Consider the following 23,747-nt stretch of genomic DNA (forward strand, 5'->3'; position numbering starts at 1 on the left):
CCAGTGCTTAATTTTGTTTCCACTCGTACCTCGAACCCATCCAGGTCCCATTTATATTGCCACTGCCCTTGCCAGTCTTTCTAAAGCCTCCCAAATTAGCATCATCTGAGAATTTAATTAACTGGCTGTTTACTAACCCTCTCCTTTCAAGATAATTAATGAGGATGTTAAGTGACACTGGGCCTGACATTGCTCCCAGCGGCACCTGAGCAGACACCTACCCGAGCGGAGCCTGGCAGGGTCGAGCTCCTGCCTTTGTCTACCCTTCAGCCAGCGTCTGGACTGCATGGCCACGCTGGGTGCTGGCAGCGATGGCACATGTTTGCTGAAAATCAGCCTTTCCTGCCTTGCCTTTTATCCTCTCGTTTTCTGCTTTGTTAATTAAAAAGCCTCATTTTACTTAGAATGGAATGCTTATTTTTTATGTTATTCCCTAGACAGCGTCTACATTACCGGGCTTGAAATTAAACTAGCCGAGAGAGTCCGGAGTTACAATTCCCTTTTGTTTCTAAAGTGGCAGTGTGACGTCTTCCACATCCCTCTCCCCCTGCCCTCGGCTTTCTACTTAATCCAGGTAACTAGATGTGATTGTTGGTCTAGAATTCAGCACCATCCACTAGAACTTTCTGTGATGATGGAAATGTTCTGTGATCTGCGCTGTCCAATGTGGTGGCCACCAGCCACACGGGGCCATCGAGCAATTGAAATGTGGCTAGTGTCACCGAGGGATTGAACTTTTCATTTTATTTAACTTAATTTAAATTTAAATAGTCACATGTGGCTAATGGCTGCTATATTGGCCAGCCGCTGTGAGTGATCTTTTATCTGCCTTGGGTTATCCGTGGCGCGTCTGAAATGCCCAGCCGTTTCCATACCTTCCCCAACACTTTGTTTCTCTGACCGAGAAGGTAAACTGATTTCGCCACTGCTTTCAGCAAGCCCTAATTAGGAAGGTAAGTTTTCCGAAGGAAAAAGATGTTACTTTCTAAATCCAAATGTAAATGACTTGGATTATCCGTGTCACTGAGCGCTTCATTCATGCAGATAATTGAGAATTGACAGTGTCCTTTTCCCGCAATTACTTCCTGATAGTTCCATGTGTTACAATGGGGGAAACATGGAGCTGTTTTTAAATAGCTATGTTAATGTCCTCATTAATTTTACCTTTTTCTACCAATTAACAAATATTAACTCCTGTGGCAGAATTAAGCTGGCTTCCCTTGTGAAGCTACACTCATTCTCGACCCCCTTACCGCCTGAGTCTGGTGAAGCTAAGCTTTTCACCTTGTGTTTTGCAGTGTGCAACCTGAGCAGCAACATGACATTTTGTAGGGGAATCTTTGTACTGGGTTATTCACAGACTAGCATAGCACGGGGTGACAAACCCCGGCCCAGGACTGCTAGATCCCAGGGTTGACTTCTGTGATTCCCACTTGCCAGCCACATTCTCTTTCCCATTTGGACCCAGGGATTGCGAACCCAGATGCCTGCAGGGGCCACACAGGTATCGTAAGTGGGTGACTGGTGTGGGGCTGCAGGGCTCCTGCACCATCTTGTCTAGATAATTGTTGACATGAGGGAATGTACAGCCAGAAACCCCCCTTTTTTTAAAATGTCTAAAGAGGCAAAAAATCTTGATTGTATGGGAAATTGGCAGATTTTAAAATGTTCACCATTAATTAAGAATTTTTAAAAACTCCCAAGGGTTATGAAGCTCCCACCTGCAGCCTTCCCAGCCACTGCCAATTTGCCATCTCTAGATTATCTCTCTCCTGTGTCCATTAAACAGAGGAGAAAGCCATCTGCCATGCCGCCATCCACTGCCTAATGTCTCAAGGTGCTTGTGAGAATCATTTGAGCTGTGTAATGGCCAAACCCTTTGAAATCTATGCAGCACTATGTACATGTAAGATGATGTTATTGAGAAGACCCTTAAATACTTCATTTTTCTCAATCCAGATTTCCTGACCACTTGTTCTTAGATGTCAGGATCCAAGATTCTTGGATGTCCTAGCATCTGCTTTTAAGAGCATCTTAGGAAGGAAGCAAGAGCATGGCATGACGCAGGGATGACAATGACCTGATTTTTCACCTTCTCATTTTTTTCCTCCCTGGCTGTTTAAAACTGGATAGTTTTCAGCTACCGGAAGGTGTAGAGTAGAAGGCTACATTTTTGTTGTTGTTAGTAATTCCATCACTAGATTCGTTCAAAGTGGTGTCAGTTACAGGTATTGTTAAGCTCTGAGTAAATGTTACAACCTTAACCATTATTCCTGTGGTGTTATTTACCTTGGTTGTAGAGTGGGATGCAGAACGCGAGAACCAGTGCCCTGTGACTGAGAGCACATTGATGAGAAAGTTATGTTGGAAAGCCTGAAAACAAGGAGTGAAGTTGAATTGTTCTGAAGTCATTTCATAATTCAAAGTTAAATGTTTCTTAAATAGGTGTTGACTTTCAGGTTGAAACAGCTTATTTTCATATGAAGTTTGCAAGTCTGACTTTTTAATTTTTTTTTTTGAGACAGGGTGTCACTTTGTCACCCAGGGTAGAGTGCAGTGGCACAATCTCGGCTCAGTGCGGCCTCAACCTCCCAGGTTCAAGTGATCCTGCTGCCTCAGGCCCCCATGTTGCTGGGACTGCGAGTGCACGCCACCATGCCCAGCTAATTTTTTATTTTTATTTTTGTAGAAACAGGGTTTCGCCATGTTGCCAGGCTGGTCTCGAACTCCTGAGCCCAAGCAATCCTCCCACCTCAGCCTCCCAAAGTGCTGGGATTATACCGCACCCGGCCTGAGCCTGGCTCTTAACTCGAGTTTTGAAAACTGTAAGAAACTTATTTTGCTTATCAAAGAGTGTGTGTGAGAGGATGTGTGTGTGAGAAAGAGAATGTATGTGTTCCCTTCTTTATTGAGAGCAGGTGCGTGATTTTTCTAGATGATTGTATAAATTTGTTGTGAAGTTTTAGGTCAGGGAACAGCATATCACTGCCAGAAGAGGGAATCCAGCCAGCCATTTGTCTTCATAAATAAAGTTTTATTGGAACACAGTCATGCCTATTCTTTTATGTGCTGCCGTGGCAGAATTGAGTAGTCGAGACAGCCATGGTACGGGCCGTAAAACCTAGGCTTTTTACCCTCTGAATATTTACAGAAAGTTTCCTGACCCCTTGCCTAAATTTTAGAAACGTGCCTTCCAAGAGGCTGTATTTTTATGAATTCTAGGGAAACTGGGACTAAAACATTATTCTCCCCAAACCATTCTTCAGGCAGTTGTTGTCAGGTCGGTGGGCTCTGGCTTATTTCTGTGATCGTAAGAATTTGCTTATTAGATGTTGAATGCAATGGCCCTGGTTTCATGGTAACTAAACCTGCATCCGCGTCTCGCTAATGTACTGCTAGTCATTTTATTCAGCAGACCGAGTAGCTTTCACTGTTTCTATGGGAAGGACAGTGCTCATTAGTGGATGTGCTCAGCCTTCAGTTTAGCTAAAATCTGAATGCTTTCTCAACCTGAAACAGTGGGTATTATTCTAAATGTTAAGTAATATGGCTCTCTACAAAGACAAAGTGCTTCCCAGTCATTATTAGCTGCTTCATCATCGTTCCTCATGATGATGCCTTGAAGTAGCTTCTCGTATCGCCGTGCTGATTTTAGCACTGGAGCAGGGACGGGAGGGTAACTTGCTGAAGGTCACATAATAACAAGGCCCGATGGCAATTTGTGTCATCGCATGAGTCATGTTGGCGTTGGGGATGCAGCTGGCACCAGCGGGACTGACACCCAGAGGCAAGCCAGTCCTCCTAACAGGTTCTTCCCCAGAAAAACCCGATGATTTCATTAGCAAGGTAAGTGAACGGGCGATCAAGTAATTAATTCCTCTTTGTGTAGACAGTCCTAGGACCCCGATGAAATCAGATGGCAGGGGAGGCTTCCTGAATCTTCAAGTTCCCCTTTCCACCCTTCGTCGCCACCTGAGCAGCTGTTTTCTTTTAATTTTGCTTTATTGTTTAAGGAAGTTCATTCACACTGATTTTCCCACTCAAGCCTCATGGCCCCTTGTGGGGTAGGTGGCCTTATTCCTCCTTTTACAATGGAAGAGACAGCTCAGTGTCAGTCCTCCCTCTTCACCACGGCTGCTGACTCCCATTCCCGTGTCCTCACTGCAGAATGATGTGGCTCCTGTGTGTCAAGCCCCAGGGAGGAGAGTACAGCATCCCTGCCCTCAGGAACCTTCCAGTCTCGTTGTGGGGTGTGCCACCTACAATAAAGTAGATTACCAGCACTCAGGGTGGCAGTGCCCATAGCCATGCCGAGAGCCCAAGACTTGGAGTTCAGAGGAGAAAGGATCGCTGCAGACAGAAAAAGGGTGGGAGGTGAGATGCTTAGAAAGGAGGATAGAATTTGGAGGAGCAGGGGCTGGGCGCAGTGGCTAATGTTGTAATCCTAGCACTTTCGGAGGCCAAGGCAGGCGAATCACTTGAGGCCAGGAGTTTGAGACCAGCTTGGCCAACATGGCGAGACCCTGTCTCTACTAAAAATACAAAAATGAGCTGGGTATGATAGCACAGGCCTGTGATCCCAGCTACTCGAGGCAGATATGGGAGGATCATCACTTGAGCCTGGGACTCGGAGGTAGCAGTGAGCCGAGATCCTGCCACTGAACTCCAGCTTGCATGACAAGAATGAGGCCCCATCAAAAAAAAAAAAAAAAAAAAAAAGAATTTGGAGGAGCTGGCATGGATGTGTGCACAGGAGGAAGTGGCGTGAGCCAGCGCCTGTGTGCATACACACACACAACACACACACACACACACAAATAGAGGAGACCTTTGGAAACAAGAGAACTGGTAGAGCTGCTGGCTGGAGACAGGGGTTGTACAGGGGAGTAGTGGTGATAAAGACCCTGTAGTGAAAGGCCTTTCTCACGTACAGAGAATGATGAGGATAATTTTTAGAGATGATTGACGAACACTCATTTTGGGGAGAGATTAGAGTGTGAGGAAAGAAGCAGCGGGAATGTAGATAGCCACATGGGGAATGAATGAATGAATCAAAGCCGGAAGAAAGACCATTATAAAAATATCGGTGCTACCAGAACCTGAGATTGGCTGCTCTTTCCTCTGGCCTTATGCTATTATAGAGTCATCTGGAAAGGTCATCGAAAGATTTGTGTTTTAAGACTTAAGCCTTTAAAATACTTACTAATAAAAAGCGTCCATAGACTAGATTAAGGCTAGCAGAGCAGGCTACTAAATTTGAGATTCCAAAAGGCATCATATGTGCACTGGTGTGATGGCGAGCCATTGACTGCATCTTATTACTGTAGCCCTGGGAGAAAGCACGGCCAGGTCTGTGTCCACGTGCCACTGTGCACGTGTCACATAAAAACTTCCAGCATGCGTGATGTGTCCTGATGCTTTCCACCTGGCAGGGTCTGGGTAGTCCTCCCTCTAGTCCTCGCTTCCACCCACCTCCTTTGCTCCTCCCCATCCCCTGCCATTTTGCTCAAAGAAAATTTTCCTAGTCATCAGTTTGTTTGTTTTTTTTTTTTTTTGAGACAGGATCTCGCTCTATCACCCAGGCTGGAGTGCAGTGGCACGATCTCGGCTCACTGTAACCTCTGTCTCCCAGACTCAAGTGATTCTCCTGCCTCAGCCTCCTCAGTTGTTGGTACTGCAGGTGCGTGCCACCATGCCCGGCTAATTTTTGTGTTTTTAGTAGAGACAGAGTTTCACCTTGTTTGCCAGGCTGGTCCTCAAACTCCTGACCTCAAGTAATCCACCTGCCTCAGCCTCCCAAAGTGCTGGGATTGTAGGTGCGAGCCACTGCGCCGGGCCAGCTCTTATGGTGCAGTTTTCTGCAAACTTGATTTTTACTGAAGAAAATTCCTCACAGTTCTCCAGAAGGTTTTATAAACTATCATCTGTGTGGAATGAGATTGATGATGCCCCCCACCCCGATCCCTTGCCCCCCAGTGAGGTCATCGACCACGGCTTCTTCCTGTGTCATCACTGTTTCTTGGGCCTGTTAGTACAGTGAACTTAATGAGTGTAAGCAGGGGATGTTTTGGCCATTGTGGACTGGCCGTTGAAAATTCTCCCTGTATTTTGCCCCTTAAAAATAAGTTTTAAAACGTTTTCACGGACCGGCCTCCCAGTCTCATTCCACTAGGAGCTGGAGAGCTGACCAACCGGGAGGCGGCATCTTTGGATCGGATTGCTTGGATGTCGCTGGGAGGGAGCTTGTCGGTGGGTTGGCCAATCAGAAGACTGGGGATCCCGGAGTTTGGGCGTAGCTGAAGAGGGAAGGAATCACATCTGAACATGCAACTCTGACCCCATGTAGAGAATGGTTCATTCCTCCTAGGTCCTAGAATGGAGAGTAGAGGAAGGTGAGAGCCTTAACCACACACATTATAGGACTTGGAGATCCAGTCAGCAGCAGTCTCTGGCAACAGTTAGATTAGGAGGACAGGAAATTCAGGAAGAAAATAAAGTTGTACATGTGATGTGTGTATGAAACAGATGTCCCCCTCATTCTGACTCATCGGAGCTGTAGACAGTCAGACTGTCTTATGTTCTAGGCATGCCTTTGTGGCCACTGCCTTCAAGGTATCTCAGCACTTTCACAACACTCTGTTGGCCTGGGTGGACATTTTATGTTTGGAACTAAAATGTGTAGCACATTCTTTTTATCTGCAAAGGTGTGTGCGGTGAACACTGGGCGCACACATGCAGAATTCTGACAGCCTGAGTTACTCCCTGTGGGAGGCATCTGCGGAGTGTACTCCCTCTTCCTTTCTTCTGTGGTCTTGATCATCTAGATGTTGCTCAGATATCCAAATCTTGCAATTATTTGTCAGTTTAATAGTGAAAGAGCATAGTGATATTAAACCCATGTAAATAACATAGCTAGGGACGTAGAAGCAATGGAGGAATGGAATGAGGAGGACCAACTCAGTTGTCCTCTGGCTGGGGGACACTGTGGCTGATTGGTGGGGAGGGGCAAGCCCTTTTGTGATCCACATACTAAAAAAATCAAGTCACTGAGTACAGCCATTTAGTGTAATTATCTCCTGGCATTAAATCTTATTTAAACAAGCAATAAATATTAGCAAACATTTTTATTCTCTTCAGCCCCCAACCTCCCATCTCAGTCATCGAGGGACAGAGAGCGCCATGTAGAAATCAAGTGATGCATCTGCACAAAATAAAAGGCCAGGCTTAGTGGCTCATGCCTGTAATCCCAGCACTTTGGGAGGCCTTGGTGGGCGGATCACTTGAGGTCAGGAGTTCGAGACCCGCCTGGCCAACATGGTGAAACCCTGTCTCTACTAAAAATACAAAAATACAAAAATTAGCTGGGTGTGGTGGCGGGCACCTGTAATCCTAGCTAGTTAGGAGGCTGAGGCAGGAGAGTTGTTTGAACCCAGGAGGTGGAGGTTGCAGTGAGCCAAGATCGCACTACTGCACTCCAGCCTAGGTGACAGAATGAGATTCCGTCTCAAAAAGAAAAAAAAAAGAGAATACTTTGTGGTGGGCCCTGATAGGGACCGCCTGGTGGTGTGGGACCCCCACAGGCAAGGAGCCACAGTTCTACCTCAGGTGCAATGCCTAAAGGCTTCCGGGTGGAGGTGCCACCAGCCTACTGTGGGAGATGTGTGGCATTTCAGCATGGGTCAGAGTTATCTGGGAGGGTTTCCCAGCAAGAAAAGGCACTGAGACCAGAATGATCAGAGTTGGTGGGGAAGGTGGGAACTGACACGAGTAATTGCATGTGGAATGTGGAATGTGGAATGGAGCGGAGGATTGAAATCTGAGATGGGGGAATTGAATTTGAACTGGATTAGATAGGTCTTGAAAGGCAAGCTAAAGACCCAGGAGTAATAATGGAGCCTTAGAAGGATTTTCTTCATTTGTTCAAACTTTCAGCCCACAATTTTAATTTTTTTTTTTTTTTTTTTTTTTTTTTTTTTGAGAAGGAGTCTTGCCCTGTTGCCAGGCTGGAGTGCAGTGGAGTGATCTTGGCTCACTGCAGCCTCTGCCACATGGGTTCAAGAGATTCTCCTGCCTCAGCCTCCTGAGTAACTGGCATTACAGGTGCCCAACACCATGCCCAGCTAATTTTTGTATTTTTGGTAGAGGTGGGGTTTTGCCATGTTGGCAAGCTGGTCTCTAACTTCTGGCCTCAAGCGATCCACCCACCTTGGCCTCCCAAAATGCTGGGATTATAAGCATGAGCCACCACAATTTTTAAGTCCCTGCCATGGATCAGGAGCTGTGCTGATAACTGAGGAGAGAAAGATTCGACTTGGTCCCAGCCTGTGGGATGCTGTTGACGGTGTGGTGGAGGAGCAGAGGTGGTGTACAACTCACGCAGCATAGGAGCTGCTTCCAGTGGGCTGGAGGGCCCAGAGGAGGAAGCGATGGAGCCTGGGGCTTGAGGACGGCTTTGGAGTAGGAGTGGCCTGTGAGCTGGGTCTCTGCATAGTGCAGGGATCTGATCTTTCTAGCTGTATATTTATTTTCTCTTAGTCTGCTGATCCCTTAGAGCTTTCGAAAGACCCGGTTATTTTCATTTTTACTTCAGTCACAATATGAGACCGTTAACTTCTGAAATTCAGTAGTGTGACCCATTTCATGATCTTTCCCAACTAATAAAATGGTGTTGTCACAAGGGCCTCTGTGTTGTTTCGGTTTTATTTTTCCTGGGGGCCTTGCATTCTGGAGCAGATGGGTGGTGGGCTGGAATAAATAGTTCCTCCTCTGAGCCAAACCTCAGTGAAAATAGTTCCTAGCTACATCTTGGGCATCTGGACTATTTCTGATCCAGAAAGGTCCAACTCTATGCAACGTACAAGAAGGTTATCCCTACTAGAAGCCTGCCCTGTCTAACCCCCGCTGTAAGACGGTGGTCACCAAGTAAGCTTGCCTCAGAATCGCCTAGAGGGCTTGTTAAAAGCCAGATTCCTGGCCCGATCCCCAGAGTTTCTGTCCTTCTGGACAGGGTCTGAATTTGCACATCTGACATTCCCAGAGGGTGCTGTTGCTGTTGGTTGAGGAACCACACTTTGAGAACTCCCTGCTCTAACCCAAGTGTAAAAGGAACTGCTGGATTCTTGGGACCTGCCCTTGGCATGGGCCTTTCTCGACGACCTCTAACGCAGTGGGCACCCTCCTTGAACTCTCGCAGCAGGAACAAACGCACAGCGGCCTCGGAGGAAGGGAAGATGGTGTCCCAGCTTCCCCATAGAGCCCTCTCTGGTTATCCTGGTGAGAACTCAGACTCCTGCAGTGCCGGGCTGGGTGCAGTTGCATTCAAGACTCTTGACTTCCCACATCCTCATCTGGAAGGAATAACCATTCTCAAGACCAAGACTTGGCCTCAGAAACTTGGACATCAGCCTCAGAGTGGTGGTTTTTGTTCCTGTTCAACTTTAGCCCCCGACTGGCCTGCGCGGCTGTCAGACTTCGAAGTTCAGCCTCATCCTCCGTCTCTCTGGCTGTTTGTTCCTAAGCCCCTTCCATGAAAGGCTCCTCAGCCCCCCGTCAGCCCCTTTGTGCTCTGAAAACGGTGTCTCAAAAATGAGGGTGCTCATATTCAGGGACAGCTTGAGATCCTCTACTCCAGGGGATGCTCACAGGTCTTTGCGCTCAGGCCCATTGGAATGATTAATTGGTGTCCTCCACTCTGCCGGACAATTAAGGAAAGCAGGAAAAGGAGGGAAAAGTCTTCAGTGAGACCTAATTTGGCACCATGTTGTTTTCTGTTAATCTATTTTGTTTTCTGTCCGTCTGTCCCCAGGGATGGGTGCCTTGCTGCTTGCTGAAGCATGCATAACTAATGTCCTCATTAAGGGTTGATCTGTTTATCAGGGCCATGCGAGGAAGCCAGCCTGCCAAACCCAGGCGCAAGCTGGGGGCTGTTGCCTCCCTCTGGGCCTCAGCCCCACCTCATTAAGCTGGTCCGGGCTATTGATTGGGAGCCTGTGTTTGGAAGAGTCTTACTTACTCCATGCATTATCTTGACAGATTGATCAGACCTGATTGAGAACCTCTTAAAGGAACGAACAGCTGTAATGGGAAAGTTGGACTCTGTCATCCGTTAGGATGATTCTGGGAGCAAGAAGAACAAGGCTGACATCTTGGAGCAATTGTATTTACAATTAACATGGTTGAAAACGATTGCCTCTATTGATCCCCCCTTCCTGCAATTACAGCCCCATTGTTTACATTCCAGCACTTCAGTTATAAAAAGGAAATTCAATAATTATTGCATTATTTAAAGTTAAAGTGCCACAGAGTTTGCTGGCTGCGCTTGCTGGTTGATTTAACGTTCAGTAAAATCCATGCTGAGCTCTCCATCTTGAGGCCGAACAATGTCGGCTTTTAATGAGACTTAAAAAGGGGGTGAGGGAAGGAGGGCAGAACCCAGTGCATGGGGTGTTTGTCTGGGTTATTTATGGGGGAACCCAAAAGCAGAGCTGGGAAATGAGCAGTGTCATCGTTTGCAGAACTGTGGCCCCCTCGCCACGTGGCCGTCCATTCTGCACACAGCCATCTCCTGGCCTCTTGACGCAGACTCCGCTGTCCCTCCTCAAAGAACCATCTGTCTCATTTCACTGTCAGTTCCTTGCTTCCCTCCCACAAGTCTGTCTCTTTCAGCCTTCCACAAAACAAATGGAATTTAAGGAGAAAAAGTGAAATGTCTGCATCAGCCAGAGTGATCGACGCCAGAAGTGTTGATTTAGAGGGAATTTTTCTGCCTCGCCCTGTCACTTTCTCATTCTGTCTTTTAAGAGAAGAATAAAATAAAAAATCAAGCCCCTTGTATGAGGCAGAAGGCAGCCTTGTGGGTGCTGCTTACCTTCTGCTTGTGTTGCACCGGCTGCCCTGTCTTCTCTCATAATGAAGGTGATGAGGGTATTTGTCAGCAAATAGTAGGAACTCAAGAGGAGCCTCTAGGTTTGAGCACCAAATTCATGCTCTGCAGCAACAACCAGAAAGTTCAAGAGCATGGGAGGAATTTTAAAGAGCATTTTCTTCTCGCATTTGGTTGAAATTCTTCCGTAGGCTTGGTTCCAGCAAGACATCTGGGCAGGTGCGCTCAGTGGGCTGCAGAGCAAGGGAGGAAAAAAATGATGTCTCATGCTTTGCCATCAAGAGCCACGCTGCCAGCGACAGCCCCGGGAAATTTTCGAGTGCAGGTGTGAAAGGGGAGAGGAAGATGAATAGAGCCAATTCTGACTTTTATGAAGTATCTGGAGCAGGCCAGTAGCGGGCAGCTGCTTCCGTGTGACTTTTTCATTAAGGAGGTGAATTCTTATGTGCAGGCATTGCATGATTTATCAAGTGCAGTTTGCTAGAATTTAAGATACTCTTTGGGAAAAGCCAAGTGCAGAGATTTTTTGTCCTGGAAGTTTTCCTCGCTGCAACAGAACATCTCTAAGTATTCCGACTTGGGTCCTTTTTCCGTGGCCATTGCTGTCCTGACCAGAGCATCGGTTCTCAAAGTGTGGTCCCAGACTGGCCTCATCATGACCTGGGAGATTGTTAGAAATGCAGATTCGTGGGGCTCACTCCCGACCCACTGAATCAGAAACCCTTGGGATGGCCCCAGCGATCTAGGGCGTAGCATGCCTCCCAGGTGCTTCCGATGCACGCTCAAGTTAGAGAACCACTGAGCTGGAACACCAATGGCGTCATCCATCACCAAGCCCACCTAGCTGTACCTGCCCATCAGAAGCGACGAAGCAAGATCTGGACTCACAGTAGAAAGACCATGACTGTCTCAAATATTTGGGTAGTTCTTCACGTGTTACGAAGGATTTTCACATATGTGGAAATTTTCTTATGCGGTTTTAAAAATTGCTTTGAGGAAGACAGGGTGGGTAAAATATCTCCAGTTTACAGATGAAGTAGCACACCTGTTTTGACCAATAGACAACGTGTTTTTTCCTGCTGGATTGACTGTCATGGGATTGGAGACACAAATAAGCAAATTCTTGAGTGGATCTGGAGAATCAGGGAAGTGTCTCCCAGACGATTCAGCCCAGTTCTCCTCCCTTCCCTGCTCCTCACCTGGGGTATTGACAGACATGAGAAAGAACGTGGTCCTTACATTCTGTTATATTGGTGCGCAGATGGGCAAACAGACCCAGTAAACTTTTTTTTTTTTTTTTTTTTTTGTGGCAAGGGCATGGGCTTAAGGTTTGGATTCAGGCTCTGCCTACACCAACAGCCTGACTTTGGCAAGTTTTGCACTTCTTGTAAGGGAGAAGGCAGCCCTGTGTGTGTTCAGTATCCTCTGTCCATGTCATAATTCCTATATGTCAGTTTCTTTATTGTCAACCAAGGATTCCTTTTTGGAGCCTGGGGAGGAGTGAGGGTTGGTTGTAAGGAGAGAAATATCAAATAGGTATGTTCAGTAGATGTTCACTTCTATCCCTAATCCTGAAGATTAACTGATGAGAAGTAACATTACTAATAGCCTCACTTATTATGAGGGCTAACCATGTATCAGACACATCGTATGAAGCATTTTATGTGAATTATCCCATTGATTCCTCCCAGCAGTGAAATGAGGCTCTGTTATTGCCCGTGTTTTGCACATAAGGAAACTGTATGTGACTTGCCCTACATGGCACAGCTGGTGAGATTCAGAGTGAGGGTTTTCTACCGGGCCGCTTAATCTAGAGTGCCCCACAAACCATCATTATTGGCAACGGTTTGACATGGAGTTGGATGAGCTCAGGCTAGAGTAGTATGTATATGGCAGTGTATTAGTTCATTCTCACGCTGTTAATAAAGACATACCCAAGACTGGGTAATTTTTAAAGGAAAGAGGTTTCATCGACTCTCCATTCAGCATGGCTGGGGAGGCCTCAGGAAACTTACAGTCATGGTGGAAAGGGGAGCAAACACGTCCTTTTTCACATGGTGGCAGGAAGAGAAGTGCAGAGTGAAGGGGTGGGGAAGCTCCTTATAACACCATCAGATCTCATGAGAACTCACTGTCACAAGAACAGCAGCAGGGGTAACTACCCCCATGATTCAGTTACCTCCCACTGGGTCCCCACCATGATACGTGGGGATTATGGGGACTACACTTCAAGATGAGATTTGCGTGGGGACACAGCCAAACTATATCAGGAGGCTTTTATTTTTGTATGGGGACCTAAATTTGGGAGAGCTGGAAAGTAGTGCTAGGGAAGAAGTACATCTTACAAATGAAAGAAAGCTGCTGCTCCTGATATGATATCCTAGCGAAGAGATGATTGTCAGATTCTGGAAGTTCTAGGTTGTTTCTGAGAGTAGTCAGTTTGAGGTTAGCCTGGTGGGACCCACTTTGTTGTTTTAACCACTGACATACTCCCCTCAGCTTCTGAGCTCTGTGCACACTCACTCAACCATTGTGGAAACCAGTCCTCATTTTGCTTGTGACATTATGCTCTGGTAGGCCCCTTCCTCAGAGTCCTACCATGAAATAAGATGTAGGGGGTGTTCATTCACCATCATATGCATGCATAGCATTTACTATGGGCAAAGCGCCTACACACGCTTTTTTTTTTTTTGAGACAGGGTTAATAATTTGCTCCCATAATGGTAAAAATGCATGCCTGATAAATTTCCTCCCCACGTATAAACAGTGGCTCCACACTCCTTTCTGGAGCTCTCCTAACAGAGGAAAGTGAAATCTATTTACTTGGAGGCGTCGACATTCCACAAGGATCCATGTTTGTGTTTTTCCAGAAAAGAGTCAAAGCCAAGGCAGATACAACCTATAGACAGGTATAGACTTAGATAGTTATTTTCCTTCTAGAACTTACTGTTTTTCTCAGGGCCACTAATGTTGAGAATTTTGAATCAGGAAATGTGATTTGTGTAAGGGAAAAGGTAGAGGAACGGGAAGTCTTCGCTCTGGCCTTGGATATGGAGAGCGAGCAATCATGGCTTGTTCCACGGCCTAAAGAGCCTGGCCTAGAAACCAGAAACTAGGTCAGAGCAACCCAAATGGATTGATCTAAGGGAACATTTTTACTTCCTTTTACTTTTTTCTTATAAATCATGGTTGGGGCTTCTATCTTATGGTGTCTGCAGGGATCCTACAATGAAATGGAACTAAATTAGCATGTGTCAAGGACGAGAGCTTGAGCAGATGAAAAGCCAGCATTGAACGGAATATACATATATATTTAGGTTGACCTTTCAGGAGTCTTCCTAAAAATGTGACATTACATTTGGAACTATAACGCGATCTCACTGATTAGAAAATTAACCTCCCCCACTCCTGGCTGCATTACCCCTGGAAGGATTTTCTTTTTAATTTTAGGCATTCGAGGTGAACACCTGGGTCTGCAGAGTCTCATGTTCCACAACCCCCTGCAGTCTGTGCAGCGTAGCTTGGCGGCTGTGGACTTGGAACTTGGACTCAAGTCTCAGGCTCTGGTCCTGCTTCCTCCATGCTCAGTGTGACCTTGCAGGCTTCTTTGAGCTTTGGGCTCCTCCAAGGATGAAAGCCAAATGTGACCCATCTCATGGGGTTGTAATGTGAAAATTTAAAAGTGTGTGTGGACCGGGTGTGGTGACTTACATCTGTAATCCTAGCACTTTGGGAGACCGAAGTGGGGGGATTGCTTGAGCCCAGGAGTTTGAGACCAGCCTGGGCAACTTGGTCAGACCCTCTCTCTACAAAAAATTAAAAAATCAGTCAGGCGTGGTGGCACGCACCTATATCCCAGCTACTCAGGAGGCTGAAGTGGGAGGATCATCTCACCCTGGGGAGGTTGAGGCTGCAGTAAGCTATGATCGCACCACTGCACTCCAACCTGGGCGATAGAGTGAGACCCTGTCTCAGACAAAAAAGAAAAAAGAAGTGTGTGTGTAGATGCTTCACCCACAGTAAATGCTCTGCATGCATATGATGGTGAGTGAACACCCGCTATGTCTTCCTTACTTCATCTTATCAAATTGAGGAATTAGCAGACTTACTGATCCCCATCTTCTCCCCATCCCTCTCACCAGATTTGTTAGTGAGATTTCGTAGTCCTGTCCCTGAAGGGAGAAGCTGAAGCTGTTGTGTGCTGTGGTTGCTGTCTTTCCCTGGAGAGGGGTGCTGTGCCAGGCAGCCTCTTCCATCACGGGGCCTCCAGTTCTATGGACTGAGAAGAGTTACAGGCAGGCTGTCCTGCCCGCCTTTGGCCTGACAGGTGTCTTGGGGGTTTTCCGGGACATTCCACTATGGAGTTTCTCCTCTGCTGGGCAGGAAGCACCTGGCGTCTCCTGGAATAGCTGGCTGGCTCAGAGGGGCTGCTGTGGAAATGGAGTTGCCCTCTGTGCCTGTGTGCACAGCACAGTGTGCTAAGAGGGCGGCTGCGGTGTGTTTGTAGTAACAGGTGGTACTCCCCGAGGAAGCTTTGTTTGTGAATTGAGTGTGTTTGTGTGTGTGTCAGAATGTACTTTGTCTATTTCTACTTTAAAGGGGAGGCTTTGACAAAACCTGATCAATATTTTGCATTCCATGCATGAGGAACCAGATGTTAGAAGTTTCCTATCGTTGGGGAGGAGGAGGGAGCTGGGGCCCCTCCAGATTTATAGAAATCAATGTTCTCTGACAGAAGTTGGTTAGTTTTCCTGGGAAACAAGTAACAGGAACACATTTTTTTGATTTTCACGATGAATTATTTTCTAACAAGAGCCCTCTTTTCGTCTCTTTGACTTTCAGTGTTTGACTAGGGTGAACGAGCACAACATACTAATGGGGTAGAAACCCACAAAGTCGCGCAGCGGAGCCTCTGTTCTCTCCCTTCTTTTTAAATGATTAGTTTGCTTTTTGCGCTTGGTGTTACGTGCCAGCCCCTTTATCCGAGGCGCCTCTTGTTGCAGGGAGGGCTTTGCTGTGTTCTTCTCGGTGGACCAGACCTAGAAGGGAAGGCACAGAGGCGGATGGGGGCTGTGAGATGTTTCCGTGTCAGAAGCATTGGAGTGTCATCTTCCAGCGAAACTGAGACGGGATGAACATTTTAAAGCATGAGTAGCCCTAATAGGATTAGGAAGAGGTGCAAGAAAAGGTCTATTTGACCGACGTGAGTGAGCCCTCGTATGAACCCTGGCTTCGTTTCCAGCCATAGCCATTGACCCCCTAACGTGTGCCAAGTTTCCAGTGAATCCAGATGAGGACAGTCTGTTATCCACTGCGCAGCATTTGGAGGACTTGGAGTTAGTTGGGCTCTTTTTCTGCTCCCATTTATGACTCCAACTAGATACTTCCTTCCGTCATCATACTTCTCCAAGATTTCAGAAAGTGAATTCAATTGCCAAGCATAGATGTTTCTTTCTGTGAAAGCTACAGTACCTTTGCAGTTCTTATGATACAGTCTTTTGCAGGTGCTATCTGTTTTTATCTGTCTGTCTGTCTGTCTATCTATCTATCTATCTATCTATCTATCTATCTATCTATCTATCTATTTATCTATCTATCTAATCTAGTCTGTTTATGTAGTCTGTCTAATCTATTTATTGAGACAGGGTCTCACTCTGTCAGCCAGGGTGGAGTGCAGTGGTGTGATCATACCTCCCTTCAGCCTCCACCTCCTGGGATCAAGTGATCCTCCTGCCTCAGCCTCCCAAGTAGTTGAGACTACAGGTGTGTGCCACCACTCTTGGCTAATTGTTTATTTCCTTTTGTAGAGACTGGGTCTCACCATGTTGCCCAGGCTGCTGTTGAACTCCTAAGCTCAAGTGATCCTCCTTCCTTGGCCTCCCAGTGTTAGGATTACAGGCGTGAGCCACCATGCCCAGCCTCCAGATGCTTTCTAAACAAGCAAGTGAGTTGGAGTGGCAGTGATCAAGGAAAAGTATAGTCAGATTTAAGGTTATAGGGAGAGGTTGGCCCAACCAAGTGAGTTTGGGTAGACCCGAGTTCCCACTCTTTTTTGGTTAGCTAGGTTGACCTCGAGCTACTGGTTGGTCTTGCTTTCTCATTAGTAATTTGTGGGAAGATATTGGATTTTCTTGAGTTAGCTAGGAGGCCTCTGTGATTTTCAGTATTCCAGGAAGTATATTCTCAAAACAGTATTCAAGCCAAAGGGGGATGCCCTCATTATACTCTTCTTTATGCTCTTGGAGTTGCTGCTGTCACTGCCTGCATCACCTGCAGGTTAAGTCCCTGGGGTTGGACATACTGTGTGTGCATGTGTGTGCCCGTGTGTGCGTGTGCACACAGTGTCTTGTGTTGTAGACACTTAGACTCGAACTGAAACAAACCCCGCCAGATGGGCTCACCAGCTGCTTTTCGCTGGGTCTCCGGGTGGCATGCATCCCAGCACACTACCCACAGTTGGAGCTGTTGTTTTGTTTTCTTTTTAAAATTGCACTCCTGACCCGACAAAGGAGAGTAGGTAGGAATTGTGAGCACAGAGTAAAGAAAATGGAAAAAGTAAAAACAGAACCCGGTTGCCCTCCTCCCCAGCGGGTGAGCTCTGTGATAGAGGCGGAAGGGGTTGGGGAATTCAGGATTTGCGTGGGAGAAAAATTTCCTGCCTGGCGAGGAGAGCAAGAACTCTGAAAGCAGGCAGCTCCTTTCTTGAGTGCACCACTGGGATTTGTGCCTTGGTGGATTCTTCATATATTACAGTGAATTTAATTAAATACATTGTGATCCCAATTGAGGGTATTCTAATTAGCTGGGTCAGGAACAAATTATTCTCCCTCCTCCTCCAAATGAAAACATCCACTCTCTTCTGCGGGGAAGGCATGTTCTTGGCTGACTGACTTGCCCCGTGGAGTGCTCATGGGCCTCTTAGCACACTCCCTACCGCTGCTTTTTATTAGGCAGGTTCCAAGGGTGGGATTCTGGGGATAAGGCCAGTGCCACTTGGAAGGAAAGGAGAGAGGATCTGACCAACGGGGTCAGGGGTTGAGCCGTTCAGGGCCTAGGAAATGGCCGAATGATGTGGAGAAGGTCACAGAGGTCAGGACCCTGCCGCTAGCTTTGGGTCTCTGTTTACTTCTGGTTGGACAACTTAAAAAATAACAAGACACTTGGAAAATCTGGGGAGAACAGGACTTGTCACATGCAGGTAGACATCAGTAGAGCCAAGCAGAAGTTTGGGTTGGGATGTTAGGTTTATGCACAGCTGTTTCTTGGCAACCAAGATATAGTTTATTCTGTATTTTCTTTTTTTTTTTTTTTTAATTTTGAGGCAGAGTTTTGCTGTGTCGCTCAGGCTGGAGTGCAGTGGCACTATCCCGGCTCACTGCAACCTCCACCTCCCAGGTTCAAGCGATTCTCCTGCCTCAGCCTCCCAAGTCGCTGGGACTACAGGCATCCGCCATTACGCTCGGCGAATTTTTGTATTTTTGTAGAGATGGGGTTTCACCATGTTGGCCAGGCTGGTCTCGAACTCCTGACCTCAGGTGATCCACCCGCCTCGGCCTCCCAAAGTCCTGGGATTACAGGCGTGAGCCACTGCACCCGGCCCATTCTGGATTTTTTTAAGTGTGTTGGAGAATAAACTTGGAATACAAGGCAAGCTTGGAATTTTGAATGAATCTTTCATGGAAGTTTCTAGGAGAGGACACTAGGTGTGTTCACTCGACCAGGGTAGGTGGGAGCAGCCACGGCTCCATTTTCTTGTTTCCTCTTATTCTTTTCTCCACGATTTTTAGTATATGCCCAGTTTCTTGCTAAAATGGCTCTCAAAGTGGCAGACAAAAGAATTCATGGCAGTGTAAGAGATTGTAGTTTACCAACATGAGCTAGAGCGTGGAGTGGATTTTAGAGTATCTTTATCATATCCATTTTTTAAAGTGTGAGTCCCCGGTATGATGTTTATTTCAATCCAGGGTTTATACGGTCCTATGACCCAAGAGCCCATGGATTTAAGGACAAAAGACATTTGACATCGTATTTCCATCCAACTCTTTTGGCCACGTTATTCCTCTCTTCTGGCTCAGAGATTGAAGACTCCAGCCATTTGGAATAGAACTCTCACACATCCATATTCAAATTTGATGTTTGAAATTCAATGCCTTATTGTGAGGAAATCCTGTTTCATAGGGAAGTAGTGGGGGATTGGAGGTAAGGCTTTAGTGATTCTTGATCTGATTTCATAGTTTATTCTACCTCCAAAATCTCTTGATGGAACGTATTTCTTTGAATTTCATGGCTATTGTCTCTGCTATCTTTTATTCATTCAGTTTTAGTTGAAGCTTTAATGAATATCATTCTTTTGGTCCTGGTGACCTAAGACAGCAGTTCTTGGCTCCCTTACAGGTTTCCAGCTCCTCGGTTTTAGGACAAACTAAATGGAATATCCTGGAATATCCTGGTCCTGTTTGTGGCTTCTGAGTTCTGAGGGGCCTCGTGGAGTAGTTTGGGGGAAGGGATGTGGGCTAGCTCATCTTCTCCGTTCACTTCTGCCTGCCTTCTCCCCAGGATTGTAACCTCCAGAAAGCACTGCCTCAGCACATTGCGTCCTCCTGACACCCTCTGAAAGGAACCTTATTGCAGAGAAGGCAGTGAAGTTAAATCATTTTTAAAAAACAGCTCAGAGGTCAGGCACAGTGGCTCACGCCTGTAATCCCAGCTACTTTAGGAGACTGAGGCAGGTGGATTGCTTGAAGTCAGGGGTTCGAGACCAGCCTGGCCAACATGGTAAAACCCTGTCTCTACTAAAAATACAAAAATTAGCTAGGTATGCTGCCTCACGCCTGTAGTTGCAGCTACTCAAGAGGCTGAGGCAGGAGATTGCTTGAACCCAGGAGGCGGAGGTTGCAATGAGCCAAGATTGAGCCATTGCACTCCAGTCTGTGTGACAGGGCAAGACCCTGTCTCAAAAAATAAATAAATAAATAAATAAAAAATAAACAAAAAGCCCCTCAAATTTATCTCCAGAAAAGTAGCTTTTTATCACCAGTTGTAATTTTTCTAATACTTAAGATTGAACTCACTGGTTCTTCCAACACTTTCTTGTTATAGAAATTTTACTTTGTCCAAGGTGCTGCATTTGAGTGTGTGAATCACCCATTTTGGGGGCAGAAGGGATTGTACTCTCTTGGTGCCTGTGAAGCTCGTAGCATTCTTATGTACAAGTTGGCAAGATTTCCTGTGGGATACTTGAGCCAGTTTATGTGATTGAGGACTTCAACCCCCCCCCCATGAGTTTTCTGTGACACTTAGTTGGTGCATTTATGTTTCTTCTTCCAGCAAAGTACAAATGTGCTTCTGGATTTTTCACACGTGATCCGTGAACACAGGACGTGTGCATGTCAGTACGTGAGCCTCAGGGCAGTGTCCCTTGATAGGAAGCACTCAACAGGGCCACTCTGGTATTTTCAGGATTGCGTGGAGTTCAGGGCATTCTAACCATTTTAGCTCGTCAGTGTCTTGCATTCTGAGCTGGGCAAGGATGAGACATCCAAGCAAGACTAGAAACCATTATCCCGGCATAGACATCAGACAGAAGCAGTGTGGGTCAGAAAGGAGACAAGCAACATGGGCAGTTCCGAGATGTTTGTTGTGTGCCTGCCATGGCTCCAAGGGCCAGGTTTGGCTGACTGGGCTGGGGGTTGAGGGCAGGTGGTGAGGAGGAAAAAGGAAGGACACGTAATCACAGGAACACATAAAGCACTCACATGACCTGAATTTCCTCCTTCAAAAGGGTGCTGGGTACGTGGCTGGAGGAGACAAGCCTCAGGTTCTACATCTCTCTCTCCCCTCAACTAACTGGGTTACCTTGGGTCAGTCATTTAAGCTTTTGGGAGTGTTTCCCTTGCTTCATGTGTACCCAATAAAAGAATTCCCTCTTCCCCTAAAATGAATCATTGGAAATGAAGGAGACAGCCTTTCTACACCAGGAGCACATTCATTCTGTGTTAGTCAAAAAGAGTCTACAGCTTTCATTACATTCCTAGGAGACTCAGAAACATTGTGAGTTTTGTTCTTAGGTCGCCTTTAAGTCTTCCTAGCCACAGAAGCCTGGGGACTGCCACCTGTCTGCATGACCTCTTCTATTCTGATACCCCAGACATGAATCCTTTCTGTGCCTGCCTCCTGGGGGCTCTTAGGCTGCCATGCTCTGGGATCAACACTGTGTCTACTAAAAACAACAGAGGACGTAATTTGGATGGTCTGACCATCTGATACACCAACTTACCAATGATATTGGCCAATGATAAGCCAGGTGACTTTGAGATACTGACAGGGAGCTCGTCTGAAGAAATTTATTTTTCTGGCATTTTTTAATCTAGGGGAAAACCTAATTTGGGGTTCTCCCAGTAGACTGTGGTTTTTAATACAAACACTGGAGTTGTCTTGTGAAAAAGCCAGATACTAGCTCTGGCTTCATGTTCCTGACCTAGGGTGCTGTACAGGCAGGATGACCAGAGGCTATTACCTGAACCAGGGTTTGGCTTAACTTTTCCTGTCATAATTTAGTACATTTCTGTAGTAACAATCTAGACCTTGTGGACTATACCATCTCTGTCACAGCTGTTCAACTCTGATGTTTCAAAAACATCCATAGACAGTATGTAAATCAGTGGACGTGGTTGTGTTCCAACAAAACTTTATTTACAAAAAACAGGCCGTGGGTTGAATTTGGCCTGTGGGCCGTAGTTTGCCAACCCCTGATCTAACAAGAGAAGGACACTTTAGAGAACAAAAGGGGAAACCTTTAACCTTGCGCCAGGAAAGCCAGTGTTGCACTGAGAGGGCCCATGTGATCAGGATTATCAACATTCTGAAAAGCCACATGGCCGGGGCTGTTTGGGGGAGACAGGAATGGGTATCAGCTTGCTGTGCCTCTTCAAAGAACTGCTAGAGAAGGGTACTCTGGGGAAAACAAAACCCCTCTAAGGAGTCTCACAGATGAAGACTACATTAGTCCATTACTGTGCTGCTACCAAGAACTGCCCAGGACTGGGTAATTTACAAACGAAAGAAATTGACTCAGTTCTACAGGGCTGGGGAGGTCTCAGGAAACTTACAATAATGGTAGAAGGGGAAGCAGGCATGTCTTTCTTCACATGGCAGCAGGAAGGAGAAGTGCTGAGTGAAGTGGGGAAAAGCCTCTTATAAAACTTATCAGGTCTCATGAGAACTCAGTATCACAAGAACAGCATGGGGAAACCACCCCCATGATCTAATCACCTCCCACGAGGTCCTGCCCCCAACACGTGGGGATTACAGTTCAGATTACAATTCAAGATGAGATTTGGGGTGGGGACACAGCTAAACCATATCAAAGACTGTCCTGTTTGGCTGTGGAGATGTGTCCCCTGAAGGCATGCCTCTGCCTGTGACCAGGATGGTGTGGGCTGATGCCAGTGGTGGCTTTGAGTGGCTTATCCGAGGCATGTCCTTCTCTTTTGTCCCTCGCAGCACCTGCAGCAGCATGAGAGTGGTGTGGAAGGTGAAAGCTGCTACTACCACTGCGTTCTGTGCAACTACTCCACCAAAGCCAAGCTCAACCTCATCCAGCATGTGCGCTCCATGAAGCACCAGCGAAGCGAGAGCCTGCGAAAGCTGCAGCGGCTGCAGAAGGGCCTTCCGGAGGAGGACGAGGACCTGGGGCAGATCTTCACCATCCGCAGGTGCCCCTCCACGGACCCAGGTGAGTGATCTTGCAGGCATGGGAGGCCCAGGTTGGGCCTGGGTGTTCACCTCCTTGAGGCTTCCTGAGGACTTCTGTTTGAGGGAGACATTACTGATTTAGCTGGTCCTCATGTTCCTTACTGACTTCACAGGTGAGCATTGTGTTTTGGAAGGAACGTGCAGGGGTTGTTGCCTGCCTGCCTTTCTGTCTTTTTCTTTTCTTTCTTCTTCTTCTTCTTCTTTTTTTTTTTTAAAGGAACTTGGCAGCACTTTTCTTGGAGCAAGGCTCAGTCTTAGGAAGGTCACAAGCTACTACCCAGCGAGCAGGCCAACAGAAGATATTCTCTATTCTAAGATTCCTCCAGTATATACTTTAGATTCAATTTATTGGTTCAGATTGACATAGCAAATGCTACATCGTGTGTCCTGCTCAGTATTAAGAGTAGACAATTTGTGGCCTCAAAGTCTGGTCAGTAAAATTGAACTTTAGAGAGGAATAAAACACGTGCTTGTTATAAAAATTTCAGTTGTATTTGGGAGTGATTTTGGGTGCTTCTTGGGTCCACGCTGCTTGCTACTTCGATGTGTCTAGACCTTCTAGTGGGAGCTCGCCTCGTTTCTACCTCCCCATGTCTCCTCCCTGCAGCCACCTTTTTCCCCACTTCCCTCCCTCCACCCATGACTCCCCCTCCCATTGGGACTTCATTGGGTAGAATCACCTCCTCTTTTCTATTTTTTCAATCTTCCGGTCTCTTGTGCTCAACTTAGATGCATAAGACAGTCACTTGCCTCTTTCGAAATGAAAACTTTCCAAGAAAAGCTCTCCTTTCATCCTAGGTCCCTTGCTCTCTCTATGACAGAATCTTCCAGATTCTTAAGAGAATCCTCTGACCTGCTCACCTCTATTCCATGGCTCAACCTCCTACAACCCATTTCCTCTGTCACCAAGCCGCTCTTGGGAGGGTGCCGCTGATCTTTGACTGACACAGCCCAGGATGCGCTGGGCCTGACTGTTTTCTTTTTGCAATGTTTGAAATTGTTGCCCAGCCCTTTCTTGAAGCTCCCTTCCCTCCCCTTGGCTTCCAGGGTGTTTTCCTCTTGTCCTCCAGCTTCCCTTGACAGTCTCCAAGCCTGACCCTGGCTGGTGGTT

At 46.7% G+C, this 23,747-nt stretch overlaps 1 protein-coding gene across 3 annotated transcripts in view; it reads left to right on the forward strand.

The window, feature by feature from the left end:
* The window catches only part of ZFHX3 (zinc finger homeobox 3), a 264,815-nt gene that overhangs the window by 136,174 nt on the left and 104,894 nt on the right, over positions 1–23,747 (forward strand). For all 3 annotated transcript variants that reach the window (XM_050772654.1, XM_050772653.1, XM_050772655.1), the window contains exon 4: positions 22,385–22,616. In XM_050772654.1, coding sequence (XP_050628611.1) covers positions 22,385–22,616 — 232 coding nt within the window. The remainder of the gene's footprint in view (positions 1–22,384; positions 22,617–23,747) is intronic.

This window comes from Macaca thibetana, chromosome 20, assembly GCF_024542745.1.
Source record: "Macaca thibetana thibetana isolate TM-01 chromosome 20, ASM2454274v1, whole genome shotgun sequence".
NCBI classification, from domain to species: domain Eukaryota; kingdom Metazoa; phylum Chordata; class Mammalia; order Primates; family Cercopithecidae; genus Macaca; species Macaca thibetana.